Below are 13,403 nucleotides of genomic sequence, written 5' to 3'. Positions count from 1 at the left end.
GATAGGGCAAACATTGGGAGAATCATGCAAAAGATGGACATTTCCAATATCCACTATTTCAAGCATTGTGGCAACTCTACTTTTAAATGGTAGGCATAACTGAGGAAGCTTATTGTAAATGTGACTATATATACTTGGTGGCACATCTTCCGTAACCACCAGTTGGGAGGCCTTCCTTCCCAACATTTACTATTTTTCTCCAAATGTTTTTGCAGTGAGGTGGCAGATTTAACCTTTTACTGCATGAAGAATTTTACCATTCCATAGTCTAGTGGTCAAAGCACAATACAACATTTTACTACAGTCACCCTCTTCTATGAATAGGAATTTGTAAACTATAGAGCAGAGAAATGTTGGCTTTGATATGAGTTGTATGTTTGCGTTAATAACTTCAAAATACTTTTGTTCATGTTAGGTAAATTGTGTTTATATAAGGAGTTCTGAGCTTACACTGGGAGTTTTGCATACATAGGAAAGCTTTCCTAAATTATTTGTGGTATATGAATAGTGAACCCTTAACATAATAGCAAACTTAAGAAACAAATCAGGGAACATTCCCAAACTTTTCTAGCTAAATGATACAGGATTGGCCATTAAAATAACACAAACATGAAGTAAATCTGATGTTGGAATCAGGAATTATGAGAAAATGTGATGCCTTTAAAGCAGTGTTTAATTTCAGTCTGTGGTTTCCGGTGCAGGGCACCAGCACTTGTTTTTGAGGACCAACAAATATTTTTCTGCCTCAAGCATTTACTGCAAGAAAAATCCTCAGATGGGAAAGACAGAGGAAGAGAAAAACGAAAAAGCTTCATAAAGGGAAAAAGCAGAAAGCTGCAAGAGTGAGCTGAAGGGGCAGTGAGTGGTTGTACTTGGATTGAAGAGGCCTGAGATGACTTCAGGATTACGCTGCCTCAGTACTCCGTGCTTGCACATTTAAATGCAGCAGCTGGTCTTTCAAAGGAGATCTTTGGGCACTGGCACAATTTTATTTACAAATTAAGCACTGTTTTAAAGTAAACAACAGCCTCTGGAAGTAATGGTGAATGACAACACTAAGCGGCTATGATTCCCAAGAAAAATGGGCACAAAAGGGCTGTCTTACAATTGATTTTTGCACTGTAACAGATCACAAATAAGTGCAGTTTGACTTGGGCTTTGCACCTTTATACCTCTTATCTGCATTATGGTGTATTGGAAGATCATTAGTTTGATGGAAGCGTCGTCATTGAGGGATAGGACGAGCTTCATGTCATTGGGGTAGGAGATGATGTACAAGCCATGGGTGCGTGCAAAGTCAGCCAGTGGAGTCATGTAGGTCTTGAAGAGGGTGGGGCTGAGGAAGGAGCCCTGGGGAACAATTCAGATGATATCTTTGAATACGGAGGTGAAGGGGGCTAAAGGATCCTCTGCATTCAGACGGAGAGGAAGGAGGTGATCCGGTGGAATGCGTTGTCTTGGGTGCCAATGCTGTGGAGTCTGGTGATGAGGGTGTGTTGAGAGACAGTGTCCAAGGCTACTGATAGGTCGAGGAGGTCAAGGGGGTGTCTGATATCGTTGGTTGCTGCAATCAGGGTGGTCTTGGTACTGTGGTTTGGCAGGAAGCTGGATTAGGATGGGTCAAGCAAGCTGTTGTCTTTGAGGAAGTCCGTGAGCTAGTGGTTGATGGCCTTTTCTAAGACTTTGGTGGGGAAAGGGAAGAGCAAGATAGGGCAGTAGATCTTGAGCTCGTTATGATCAGCTGATGGCTTCTTCGAGAGGTGCTTGACCTCAGCGTGCTTCCAGGTGTCAGGGACGGTGGCTGTGGAGAGGAAGGAGTTCAGGATTTGTGTGAGGGAGGGTCTGATTAATTCTCTTCCTAGGCTGTAGAAGTAGTGTGGGCGTGGGTCAGTGGGGGATCTGGAGTGGTTGGAGGTCATGATGTAGGTGGTATCTTCGGTGGAGAGCTGTTTCCATCCGGTGGGGTGGGCAGCTGTGGGTTGTGATGCAGAGGTGGTCAAGGTCGGTGGACTGGGGGTCGAAGTTGCTGTAGATGTTGGAGATCTTGTGGTGAAAGAAGTCAGGGAGTGTGTTGTAGAGGACTTGGGAGGGGTGAATTGTGTTTTGTGGTGGATTGGTAGGAGAATTCTCTGATGATACTGTATATTTCTTTGGCATGGTTGATGCTGGCCTCGATGCAGGTTTTGAGAGATTTTTTCTTGGTCTTCCTCATACTGTGGTGATAACTATTAAAGGCAGACCTGAAAGAGTCGAGGTTGGTGGGGGTCTTGTTGCTGCACCAGTGTCACTCTAGTTTCCTGCAGTGGCTTTTGGGGCTTAGGAGTTCTGTGGTGAACCACTTGGCCTGCTTGGTGGGTTTCCTGTTGATGGTGACCTTCAGGGGGGCTATGTTGTTGGTGGCTGAGGAGATCCAGTTAGAGACGTTTTAAATGCAGTGTTCGTGGGTCTCTGCAGTGATGGGTCTTGCTTCTTTGAGGGTAGAAATCAAGGTTGTTTCTGTGATTCTGCCCCATTTGTGGTGGGGGAGGGTCGGTGGTCTCATTGGGGCTTTAGGCCATCCCTTGATGGTGAAGTGGACAATGTGGTGGTCAGTCCATGTTACCTAGGTGGTGTGGGAGAAGTTGGCTCTGTCGCTGTTGGAGAAGATGGGGTCCAGAGTGTGTCCTGTGCTGTGGGTGTTGATGAGTTGAGAGAGGCCGATGATGCTCATGTTCTTGAGGAGAGAGGTGGAGTTAGAGTCGTCCAAGTCCTCTAAGTGGAAGATGAGGTCCCCCAGGAAGAAGTAGTAGTTGGAGTCGATAGCCAGCGGGACAAAGAAGTCTGGGATGGAGTTGCAGAAGATTGGGCGGTGTCCCAGGGGTCTGTAGGCGAGGGTACCTCTAATGGTGGTTTTGGCATCAGCTTTGATCTGGAAGATGAGGTGTTCTATGATCAGGATTGTGTCGTCGTCCAAGGCAGAGAGGTGGAGGGTGTCCTTCTGGATGATGGCGATGCCTCTGTCGTACCAGTTAGGGCAGTCACAGTCGATCATCTTGCATCCAGGGGGTGTTGTGGTGGCGATGTCCGGTGCCGGTGTGAGGGTGCGATATGTTTCAGTGATCAACATTATGTCATGTGCGAGGTTGATGATGGTGTACCGGATTTCTATGGCATGCTTGCAGATGGATCTGGCATTTAGTAGTGCACAGTCAAGTTGAGGTGTCTGGGTGGGCATCTGCTGGGTGGAGCTTGCAGTGGTTCCAGCATCATAGGAGAAGTGGCAGTGGCAGCAGGAGAATGGACATTTGGTTTGTCAGGGTGAGGCGATGCCGCAGTTAGAGTTGAGGGCCTTGCGTCTGAGGATTTTGATCTCGTTGGAGGAGTACTAGTGCTGGGCCACAGAATCAGGGTTTTAGGCGCTAGCCGCGGTCCAGGCAGGGATGGCAGATCAGGGGTCCCTGCGCTGGCTGTGTTCTGGACGCAGACGGCAGATCCATGGGTCCTTGCACTGGGCGTGGTCTGGGTGTAGACAGCAGATCCAGGGGTCATGGCACTGGGTGCAGACGAGTGCAGACAGACTTGCCTTTGGCACACCTTCAGTGCACCAGCAGGGCACCCGCTGCGTGCACCCGCTGCGCAGTTGTGCCACCACTGCCGTTGAATGGGTCCTATTCTTATCCAGTGTCTGTTATCATTGTTGCAAAACATATCGGGGCATATTTACGCCGGATTTCGTGTTTTTTTTTTTTCGCAAATCCGACGCAAAACTAACTCCATATTTATACTTTGGTGTTAGACCCGTCTAGCGCCAAAGATCTTGGAGTTTGCGTCATTTTTTAGCGTGGACACCTTCCTTGCGTTAATGATATGCAAGGTAGGCGTTCCCGCCTAAAAAATGACTCCGAGGCATATGCGCCGTATTTACACTCCCGGGCAAAAATGACGCCCGGGAGTGGGCGGGTCAAAAAAAATGACGTCTAGCCGCTTTAGCGTCATTTTTTAACACCTGGTCAGGGCAGGCGTTAAGGGACCTGTGGGCTCGGAAGGAGCCCAGAGGTGCCCTCCCATGCCCCCAGGGACACCCCCTGCCACCCTTGCCCACCCCAGGAGGACGCCCAAGGATGGAGGGACCCATCCCAGGGAACTTAAGGTAAGTTCAGGTAAGTATTTTTTTGTTTTGTTTTTTGTGGCATGGGGGGCCTGATTTGTGCCCCCCTACATGCCACTATGCCCAATGACCATGCCCAGGGGACATAAGTCCCCTGGGCATGGCCATTGGGCAAGGGGGCATGACTCCTGTCTTTGCTAAGACAGGAGTCATTTCAATGGGGGTTGGGAGTAAAAAGAAATGCCGCTAATCGGGTTGAGGCGAAAATTTTGCCTCAGTCTGACTTGCCCCATTTTTTGGCGCCCAAGCTCCATTTTCCCCTACGCCGGCGCTGCCTGGTGTAAGTCATTTTTTTTGACGCACACCAGGCAGCTCCGGCGGCTAACGTCATTCCATAAATAAGGCGCCTGCATGGCGCTTTGGAATGGCGTTAGCCGGCGTTAAATTTTTTGACGCACAACTGCGCTGGCGCAGTTGTGCGCCAAAAAGTATAAATACCGCCCATGATGTCAAATGCATTTTCAGTAAGTTAAATATAGGGAAGGAGTGTTATTTACCCTGGATCACTATTTTACCCAAGGTTCTCAGTAGGAATTATCAGCAGGTGTACCTACCACACTCTTAAATGTTTCCATTACTGAAGAAGTAGGGTCTGGCCACAGATTACTGATGAGAGAACCACTGGGGGGAAAGAGACTTTCAAGGGCTACCCAAGAACATTGATTCAGAACATTTGGTCACTAGAGACTAGGAATGACTCAAAACATGTTAAAAAGGGAAACATTTATGGGCATGTCCTGAGAAAAGAAAAGAATGGTGAACATGGCAAACTTGGTCACATAGAGACTTTCCTCCTCACAGTAAGTATGAGGCATATTTACATTTATTGAACTTTGGAAAAATAGCAGTGATTGTACTGCTTGTGGGTCAGTAAGCCTAGTTCTAGGTGTATAACATGCCAAATCCAATCACTCATCAAGTTTGGGAAACTATTTAAAAATATTATTTACGCTCTTTGCCTGAAAAAAAGACAAATAATTTTTTTCCGAATCGTCTGGGTCTTCATACCGTAAATCAGAGGGTTCAGCAATGGTGGGACCATGAGGTAGCTATTGGCCAGGAGAATATGAATGTATGGAGCCACATGGTGAAAGAAGCGGTGTGCTAGAAAAGTAAATAATCCTGGTACATAAAAGAGTAATATGGCACAGAGATGTGACCCACAGGTATTGAAGGATTTGAGGCGTGCCTCAGTAGTTGGAAGGTTTAAGACAGACCTGAGGATCATATAATAAGACAAAGCAATAAGAACCACATCAGACCCAACCACCAGTAATGCAGCAAACAAACCATATATTTTGTTAATCGTAGTGTCAGAGCATGCCAGTTTCACAACTGCCATGTGTTCACAATATGAGTGGGCAATTATGTTGTTTTCACAAAATGGTAGTTGTTCTAACATGAAGGGAAATGGCATAATAAGTAGCACACCACTAATAGCAACAATTAACACAATCTTCCCAATGATAGAATGTGTTAAGATTGTCACGTGTCTTAGTGGAAAACAAATGGCAATGTAGCGGTCAAAGGCCATGGCCACCATTACTCCTGACTCCATAATTGAAGAAGAGTGAATAAGGAACATCTGGAAAAGGCAGGCCTCAAAATGGATCACATTGGATTGAAACCAAAATATACCAAGCATTTTAGGCATGATAGTGGTACACATTGTCAAGTCAGTAACTGCAAGCATGCACAAGAAAAGATGCATGGGATCCTGGAGGCTTGCATCACTCCTTACAACCAATAGAATAGTGCCATTTCCAAGAATAATAATGATATACATGAGGCAAAAAGGGAATGCAATCCAGAAGTGAGAGAATTCCAGTCCTGGTATACCAAGTAGTGTGAAAGAAGGATGGTAGACCTTGGTGATATTCTGTCCGTCCATGTTATACTTAGTGAATTCTTCACAGCATTCAAATCAACGCATGACCTACATTTACGTCAAAGAACAATGATGCATTTTAAATATTTTCTAAAGCAAGAAGAACATTCAAATTATTGGACATTCAAAAAACAGTTTGGGCAATGAGAAAATACCGTATCATGGGCCAGATGTACAAAACATTTTCTGGACTGGGACCAAACAAGTATGAAGAATTGTTAAAAGAAACTCTGACCTGGAAGATTGCACCCATATAGACAATGTATGCATATGTGGCTTACTAGAACAAGATGAAACTAAAGACCTGAGTGTTTTCCTGGAAAGCATGATTCCCAACCTGGTGAATATGATATTTGACACATCCTTGGAGTTCGCAGATCCTCGACCGTGTTCGTTTACGTACTGCAGCAGCTGGCAACCACCCCAGTCGTGCTCCTCTACACAGACTCTGACACCAACAGGCATTGCAAATTATTACAATGGCAAAAAAAGATAGCCCATATGAACATGAGGGCACTCAAATCTTCTTCTAAGTGGATTTCTGACCCGAAACAAATGCTAAAGGAAGGAATTTGTTCCACTCCATCCAAAACTGTGGGAGAAAGAAGTTAAATACAGTCTTCTGAAAGCTGCATTGGTGCTGATAATGCTTGATGATTACAAAATGGGATGTAATAATCCCTACACACTTTTATCTTTCCTGGATGGTTTGGGACCTGTAGACATAGAGACTATGACACTGAAAAATGCCCCTGCAGAACATCTTCAAAAGCAACCAGGGCATAAAACAGCAACTGCTGTCTAAGAAGAACATATATGCTGCAAGAAAGTGGCATGGAATTGGTCTCAGAATAATAAACAACGATCCTAGAAACCTTATACAACAAGGGACAAGTCTTGATCGCTCATCCAGGTTTCGGGCTTGAGATGAGTACATCCTTCATCCAATCATAGATCTATGTGATTGAATACTTTTTTCTACTTCATGTTTGCAGGTTTGGGGGCTAGAGACTAATTGGGAGAAAAAACTACCTAATTCTTAGGGAAGACCCATCAATACTTTTGCTGGTCTCAGATTGGTGCACTACCTCATAGGTTCTTCTTCATATTTACATTATTATAGACTCAAACATCTGGTTCTTTCAACCTTGCCCAGTGGCCCTGCTCCCAGTGGTCACTGTTCTACCCAGAACTCCTGATAAAGTAGTGACTTTCTACTGGAATGACTCACTATATACCTGCCACAAGAATATCACATAGCCCTTTCCATAGCCCTTGATATATTTTTCTTTCTATAAGCTTAACTTTGCTCCCTGGCCGCACTTCCCAGTATTCTAGATGACATTAATACAACACATAAGCTTATAATAAAATCAATAGCACACATAATACTTACATCATCACTATTACCTTCCGATTAGGCAGTCACTCTACTCTTACTTAACGAGATAGATACCTGTGGTGGGGGTAGCCTCTTTCCTTCAAAAGGATTTTCAAACATGACTCAAGCACTATCGTGAGAGGTACAGCCCTAATGTTTGAAGCAAACAGACTCCCCCATTCAAAAAACCCTTTAAAAGTAATCTTTATCAGTGTAAACAACTTAAAACATTCTGTAAGAATGCACTTACATTCCTTTGCAATGGAAAACAGACAGAGCACCTTTAAAATAAACTCAGCTCTCATCTGCTGAAAGCATCAAACTTCAAAGGGTCTAGTTAGGTAAAATCATTCAATTCAGCTCTAATAATAATGAATGACCCCCTTTAAACCTAAACCAATACCTAGGAAACAGAGTGTGGTGGATTTTAATGGGTGAGTGACTCCAATTTACAGTTCTGAAAACCTGGTCAGACTGGCGATATATCTTTGCAAATCTTCAAATACAAGATCTACATAAATTAATGGGTTCCATATATGCACCTAAGGGTGACAAATCCAAGTATCTCTTCAAAGACAGTAGATTAATCATCTCATTCAGACACACACATGTCTTTACGGCTAGGGATTGGAATGTTACCATAGACCCCCTTCTGCCATAACAGGTTACCCTGACATGCTCCATAACAGTGACAGATGTGCCCTGAAACACGCCATACATTATAATGCTCTACAAGAACAATGGAGACTATTTTTCCCTGGAGAAAGATATTACACATTCACTACATGTAAACATACAATTTTTACTGGACATGACTATTTTTGGATCATATCTAATCTTCTCCTGCAATTGGTTTCTACATCAATAATACCAAGTGTGGTCTCTGATCATGATTTAATATATATAGAGCTGAACCTAGATCTGATAACATCCACATAAGGCTCTTGAGGCTGAATGTCTCCATCTCTGCTTCCATTGTTGAACAATTTCAAACAGAAAACAAAGAATCAGTGACATCCACACAGATACTGTGAAAGGGGAAAAAAGGCATATCAAAGAGATATGACGTCTTTTACAAAGATACAAACAAAATCTGATTCAACTAGAATAGACACTTAAACAATTGCACCATATACTACATCCCCCACAGAAGTCATCCTGTAGGCGCTACATTTAACCACAACTATGTAGAATTATCTGTATACTAGAGAAGCAGAAAAGGCTCTCTTTTATCTACTCCAATGACACTACGAAAGAGGGAAGAAGGAAGTCAAACTATTAGTTTTACAACACCTCCTAAATAGTATACACCACAACTATACCAGTTCTTACAAATGATAAGGGAGACCGATAACACAACCTACTGATTTCACAAAGAAATTTCATAAGTCATTGCTCCCACCACACTCTCATCACCAGACTCCACCACAATGGCATCCAAGACAACAAACTCAACTGGATCTCCTCCGTCCTTTCCTGCCGAACATAGAGGATCCACCTACTGACATACATCTCCGAAACCAAAGAGGGTGTTCCACAGGGCTCCTCACTCAGCCCCACTGTTAGACCTGTCAGATCTGGCGTGGTTTCCTCTGTACTTTTTGCTTCTGACCTGCTGATTTGACCATGTGCTGTACGATGTTCCTGGTGGTGACGGCAGTGCTTAGGTGGGTTCACCCGCCAGGGTTGTAATGTGGCAATCGAACCCCCTGAAGTGCGGCGGTCCGACCCTCACTGTGAGTATGGCAGTACTCCGAACAGCATCAATCATAATGAGGCCCTAAGTCTGAACATAGAAATGTTCTCCACTTCTACATCCAGTGGATCCCCAATGATGATTCTCCATCATACACTGCCTGAAGACTTGCTCCTCTGAAATTTACCTCCTCAGAATTTCATCTAAGTCCAAAGGTAGGCGCCGACCGAACCCAATCCATTTCCTGTATCCAACTTGCGTTCCATTGCGGTCACCCATATATTTTGTCTTTGACCCAGCCACGTATCACTAGATGTGCGCGATTGGTGCTTTGATCTTTTAGGAGTTATTTTTTACTTTAAACTTTAAAAAAAAAAATCCAGTTCTACTGATTGGATTTTTGTTTTTTTTACTTTATTACTGTTTGTGTAGTACATAAATACTTTATTCATTGCCTTCAAGCTAAGCCGGACTGTTTTTGTGCAAAGCTACCAGAAGGTTAAGAACCAGTTGATTTAGTGACAGTTGTGGTTCACCCTGACAAGGATTGTGGCAGTTCCTTGAACAAGTGTCACTTCCCATCATTCAACAAACCAATTTCAGAAAGCCCTTGACCGAATACCTAATTAGGATAATTTAATGATAGGAATTGGCTAAACTTTATCACATTAACAAAAGAAATGCACAGTGGGCCTGTCATACTGATATACTGCGGCAGTCATGACCCACCCTATTTTTAGCTATACCTTGGAGCCAGGAAGGTTTTTCCTTTGTCCCCCTTGCTATTCCTAACAGCCTTATAAACAGTAGCAATTTCCGTACATATTAACTTTACATTTAAGGAGTAGCAACTATGGCAAGAGAACATGAGGCTCTTTACTACTTCTACTACTACTTTATCCTATCCAACCTTCTCAAATGGCAAAGTCAAAGATGCTACAACTGAACTTATTTTCCCAATTCTCTGGGTATAACATTAATTGGTCTAAAGGCAAGGCTTCTTTGTTAACTTCATCTATTTTAAACACCACTCTAGGTTATGACATACACTTCAGTGTCCAGGGGTTTACATTAATCAAGGGCTTTGCAATGTGACACATCATAATAGATCCCCACTTGTTGTCACGATGACACAAACTTTTCCACAGTGGACACATCAGAACTTCTCTCTGAGGCAAATTTCAAATTGTTAAAATCAACACAAAACTCAAATGTGTTTAAATCTTTGACATGCTACCGCTTTCCACATCAATCTTATGTGACATCGATAAACATATCCTTCATTTGGGGCAGAGATAAGCCCAGATTACATAGTTCCAGACTAGTTGCTGCTACCTCGAAGGGAGGTCTCTGCCTACCTCACATGAAAAGTTATTGGTTGGCACAACAACTCAACCAGTCCAACTATATTCAATCACTTTTGAATTGGATTTTAAATAAATATTAAAAACAGTGGTTTAGTGCATTTTGTAACATTTCACAAAGCAAAGGTACACAGATATTAGTTTAATTGTCCTTTTAGCTTTTTACTTACAAAAGGTCACACCAACTATATATGGGAAATAGCTTTTGAAGGCTAGTCACTGTTGGCTCGTGCCGACCTTCATATTCTTCATGTTCCAATATTAACTATTAGTCACCTTACTTTGTGGGCTGCAAGGCCTACTTTGGGATGGACTATTTATTTTTATATAAAAGTGGGTTTCCCTCCTCTCAAAAAGGTTGCGCCCTAGCTGCAGTTTTGATTTTAAAGCGGCACAGTCAGATTTTACATATAGGGCTGACTTAGTGGTTAGTGTATTACGTAATATATTCTATAGTCTATATGTGTCATCAATGTCCCTGCCATTTCTGCATGTCCTGTACCATATAATATAAGTTTACTGAAAACTAAAATGTCCAATTAGAAAATCGCTTTATTGCCATGTTATAGTGTTTCCATCACATAAACTGGAGAGTGGAAGGCAGTGTTCCAGAGTGCAGATTTCAGAAATTAAAAGTAACAGTCTATACCCAAATTGGTGTGATCACAGAAATTTTTCACACTGTGTTAATGTTGACACTTTTTTGGCATATGAAGAAATAGAAATAGAAGTATATTTCCTTGTCTTTCTCTGAAACTGGCCACAAAGAAATTTCTCTCTCAAGGCCCTTAGTAGCTGTCTGTTAAAATCAAATAGGGTGATACAAGTTATAGGTTTTAAATGTACTTCTCAATAGAGTACACTTCATGAGGAGTGGTAAGAAGGTTGAAAAATGCCATGATGATCTAGAATGCATAATACGTTAATCACATGGAGTAACACTTTTTTTTCAGAACATGTTGTTAGAGGACATGAGAGACTGCCATTAACATAGTGGTAACAGTAGTGTCTGTCACTTCACTGAACCCAAAGAGAATCTTGAGCTGGGTTTAACTTTACCCTTGGAGTTAAGAAAGCATAGTAGTTGCAATACAGAACATGCAGTCTACATCGCTGAACTCCCTTTTGGATTATCAGTAGAAGAAAAAATAACATTTGATTTAAAAAAAACATGTTTGCACATTTCTTTTAATGTTATCACTGGAAGTCACCAGCATAAGTTTGCTTTACTTTAGATACCAGTATAGAAATCATGAATATTTATTTATTTTTATGTGTCTAGTTCCCTCTGTATGGAGGTCATTACACTGAGGAAGATATTCACTAAAATGAACCCTTTATTCACTGTCTTATTTGACCAAGTTTTATATTTATTATATGTACCAGTTCTTTACACACATCACTAATAGCTACTGACCACAGGATCTGATTTATAGTCCTCTGTGCCATTGGAGGCAGTGACTTCAGCCCCGATGAAAGCCACAGTCCCAACAAGTCCTTGGTAGGGAGGTCAAACATGTTGTCCAAAATTAGGCATACGCAATTCCCCTGGTATGTTTTATACTTTCCAGATGGGAACCACAGTAATGCTTTTCGGGTATCTGTTAGGTAACTTAAATTTGCCCTCTTTTTGTTCATCACATATCTTTAAAATTGAGGGTTACATTGCAGTGATAATATTTTTTCGTTTTTACAAACATACCATCTGCACATAGAAAATTACTAAACTTTGAGGCAAAGCCCATGAATGTCAAGAGCTCTGAAACCAGTGAGGAGCTGGCCTTATGAAGAATCATGAACCATTTGGTGTGTGTATGCTCAGCATCCTATTTTTAAAAGGACCAAGACTATTTTGGTCTGATCAGAATAAGGGAACTCTTTAGGAGATGACTGGCATCTGTGTGAGGATGGATTCACCTTTGTGCATATGCAGTAAAATTTAGGGAGGATGTACAATGGTCCTTTTCACATAACTAGGCAAGGGTCCTCAACCTGAAGAAAGGCATACCCATCTGGGGAACATGTATTGTAGGGAAGCAGATTCCGATCTTAAAGCTCCCTTTATTTGTTTTTTGAACTTCTGCTTCACCTCTGTTGTGAGTGAGTACCCATGATTAATCCACAAGTACTGTGAACATCTGTTTAAAATAGACTCAAGCTAAAAAGGAGTGCCTACCTTTTTTAAGCTGCTAGGTACAACTGGAGTAAAAGGCTCTGAGCAGAATGTGCAGAATACAGATTTACATGTGTATGCAACTGAGTGGAGTCTGAGACTGAGAGATGCATTGGCTTGTCCAAATCTTTTTAGTATGCCTCGCTAAGGCTTCACAGTTCAAGCGGAAATCCAAGAAGAAATTTTCATTTCTTATTGGATAAAGTATATATTCAATAGTTCTTAAATAGTGTTACACTTTATGTAGCATGTGCATCAAATTAAACTTTTGATTGTCATAGTAGGAGATTTGATGTGCCCTTTCGTATAATTCTCTGGGTCACAAATGATTATTCATAGTTTCTTTGTCTTATATGTGTTTTTTTAATTAACAGGTACATTCCAAATATGTCTCTGAGCAATTCTTAAATAGATCCATGGTTCAAGATGCTCTTCGCCTGAACATTAAGGCAATTCTGAAGGTTAAACCTTCCCCTGGGAGAAACAAGGGATCCACAGAAAAGAAAAAAGATGGCTGCATACCACAGATAAACCTTGGTTCAGAGTCCACAGACACTTTGAATTTGCATCCTTGGCCTTTTATTGTTTAAAGATCTAGCTGCACTGTCTCTCCAGTCACCAGTCTCTAAAATAGGCTCAGTATAAGGTGGATTTGCTTGTGACCCTGGCATTCATGTGCAGTGTAATCGGAAAGAAAGAGGTCTGCCTTCAGGACGTGGGGTATCACTGAAGTGAGGAGACTCCTAAGGGATAG

The 13,403-nt window shown here is 42.2% G+C and overlaps 1 protein-coding gene across 1 annotated transcript; it reads right to left on the bottom strand.

The window, feature by feature from the left end:
* Positions 1–788: 788 nt before the first annotated feature.
* Positions 789–6,038, bottom strand: LOC138249040 (olfactory receptor 52L1-like; the record flags this gene model as incomplete). Its single annotated transcript, XM_069203093.1, has 2 exons — positions 5,131–6,038; positions 789–822 (listed from the first exon to the last, which is right to left on the bottom strand). Coding segments are annotated over exons 1-2 (942 nt in total), but the record flags the coding sequence as incomplete, so codon positions are not given.
* Positions 6,039–13,403: the final 7,365 nt, after the last annotated feature.

This window comes from Pleurodeles waltl, chromosome 8, assembly GCF_031143425.1.
Source record: "Pleurodeles waltl isolate 20211129_DDA chromosome 8, aPleWal1.hap1.20221129, whole genome shotgun sequence".
Classification (NCBI taxonomy): Eukaryota; Metazoa; Chordata; class Amphibia; order Caudata; family Salamandridae; genus Pleurodeles; species Pleurodeles waltl.
Note: the sequence above shows the minus strand (reverse complement) of the source record. Positions and strands in the feature narration are given on the sequence as shown.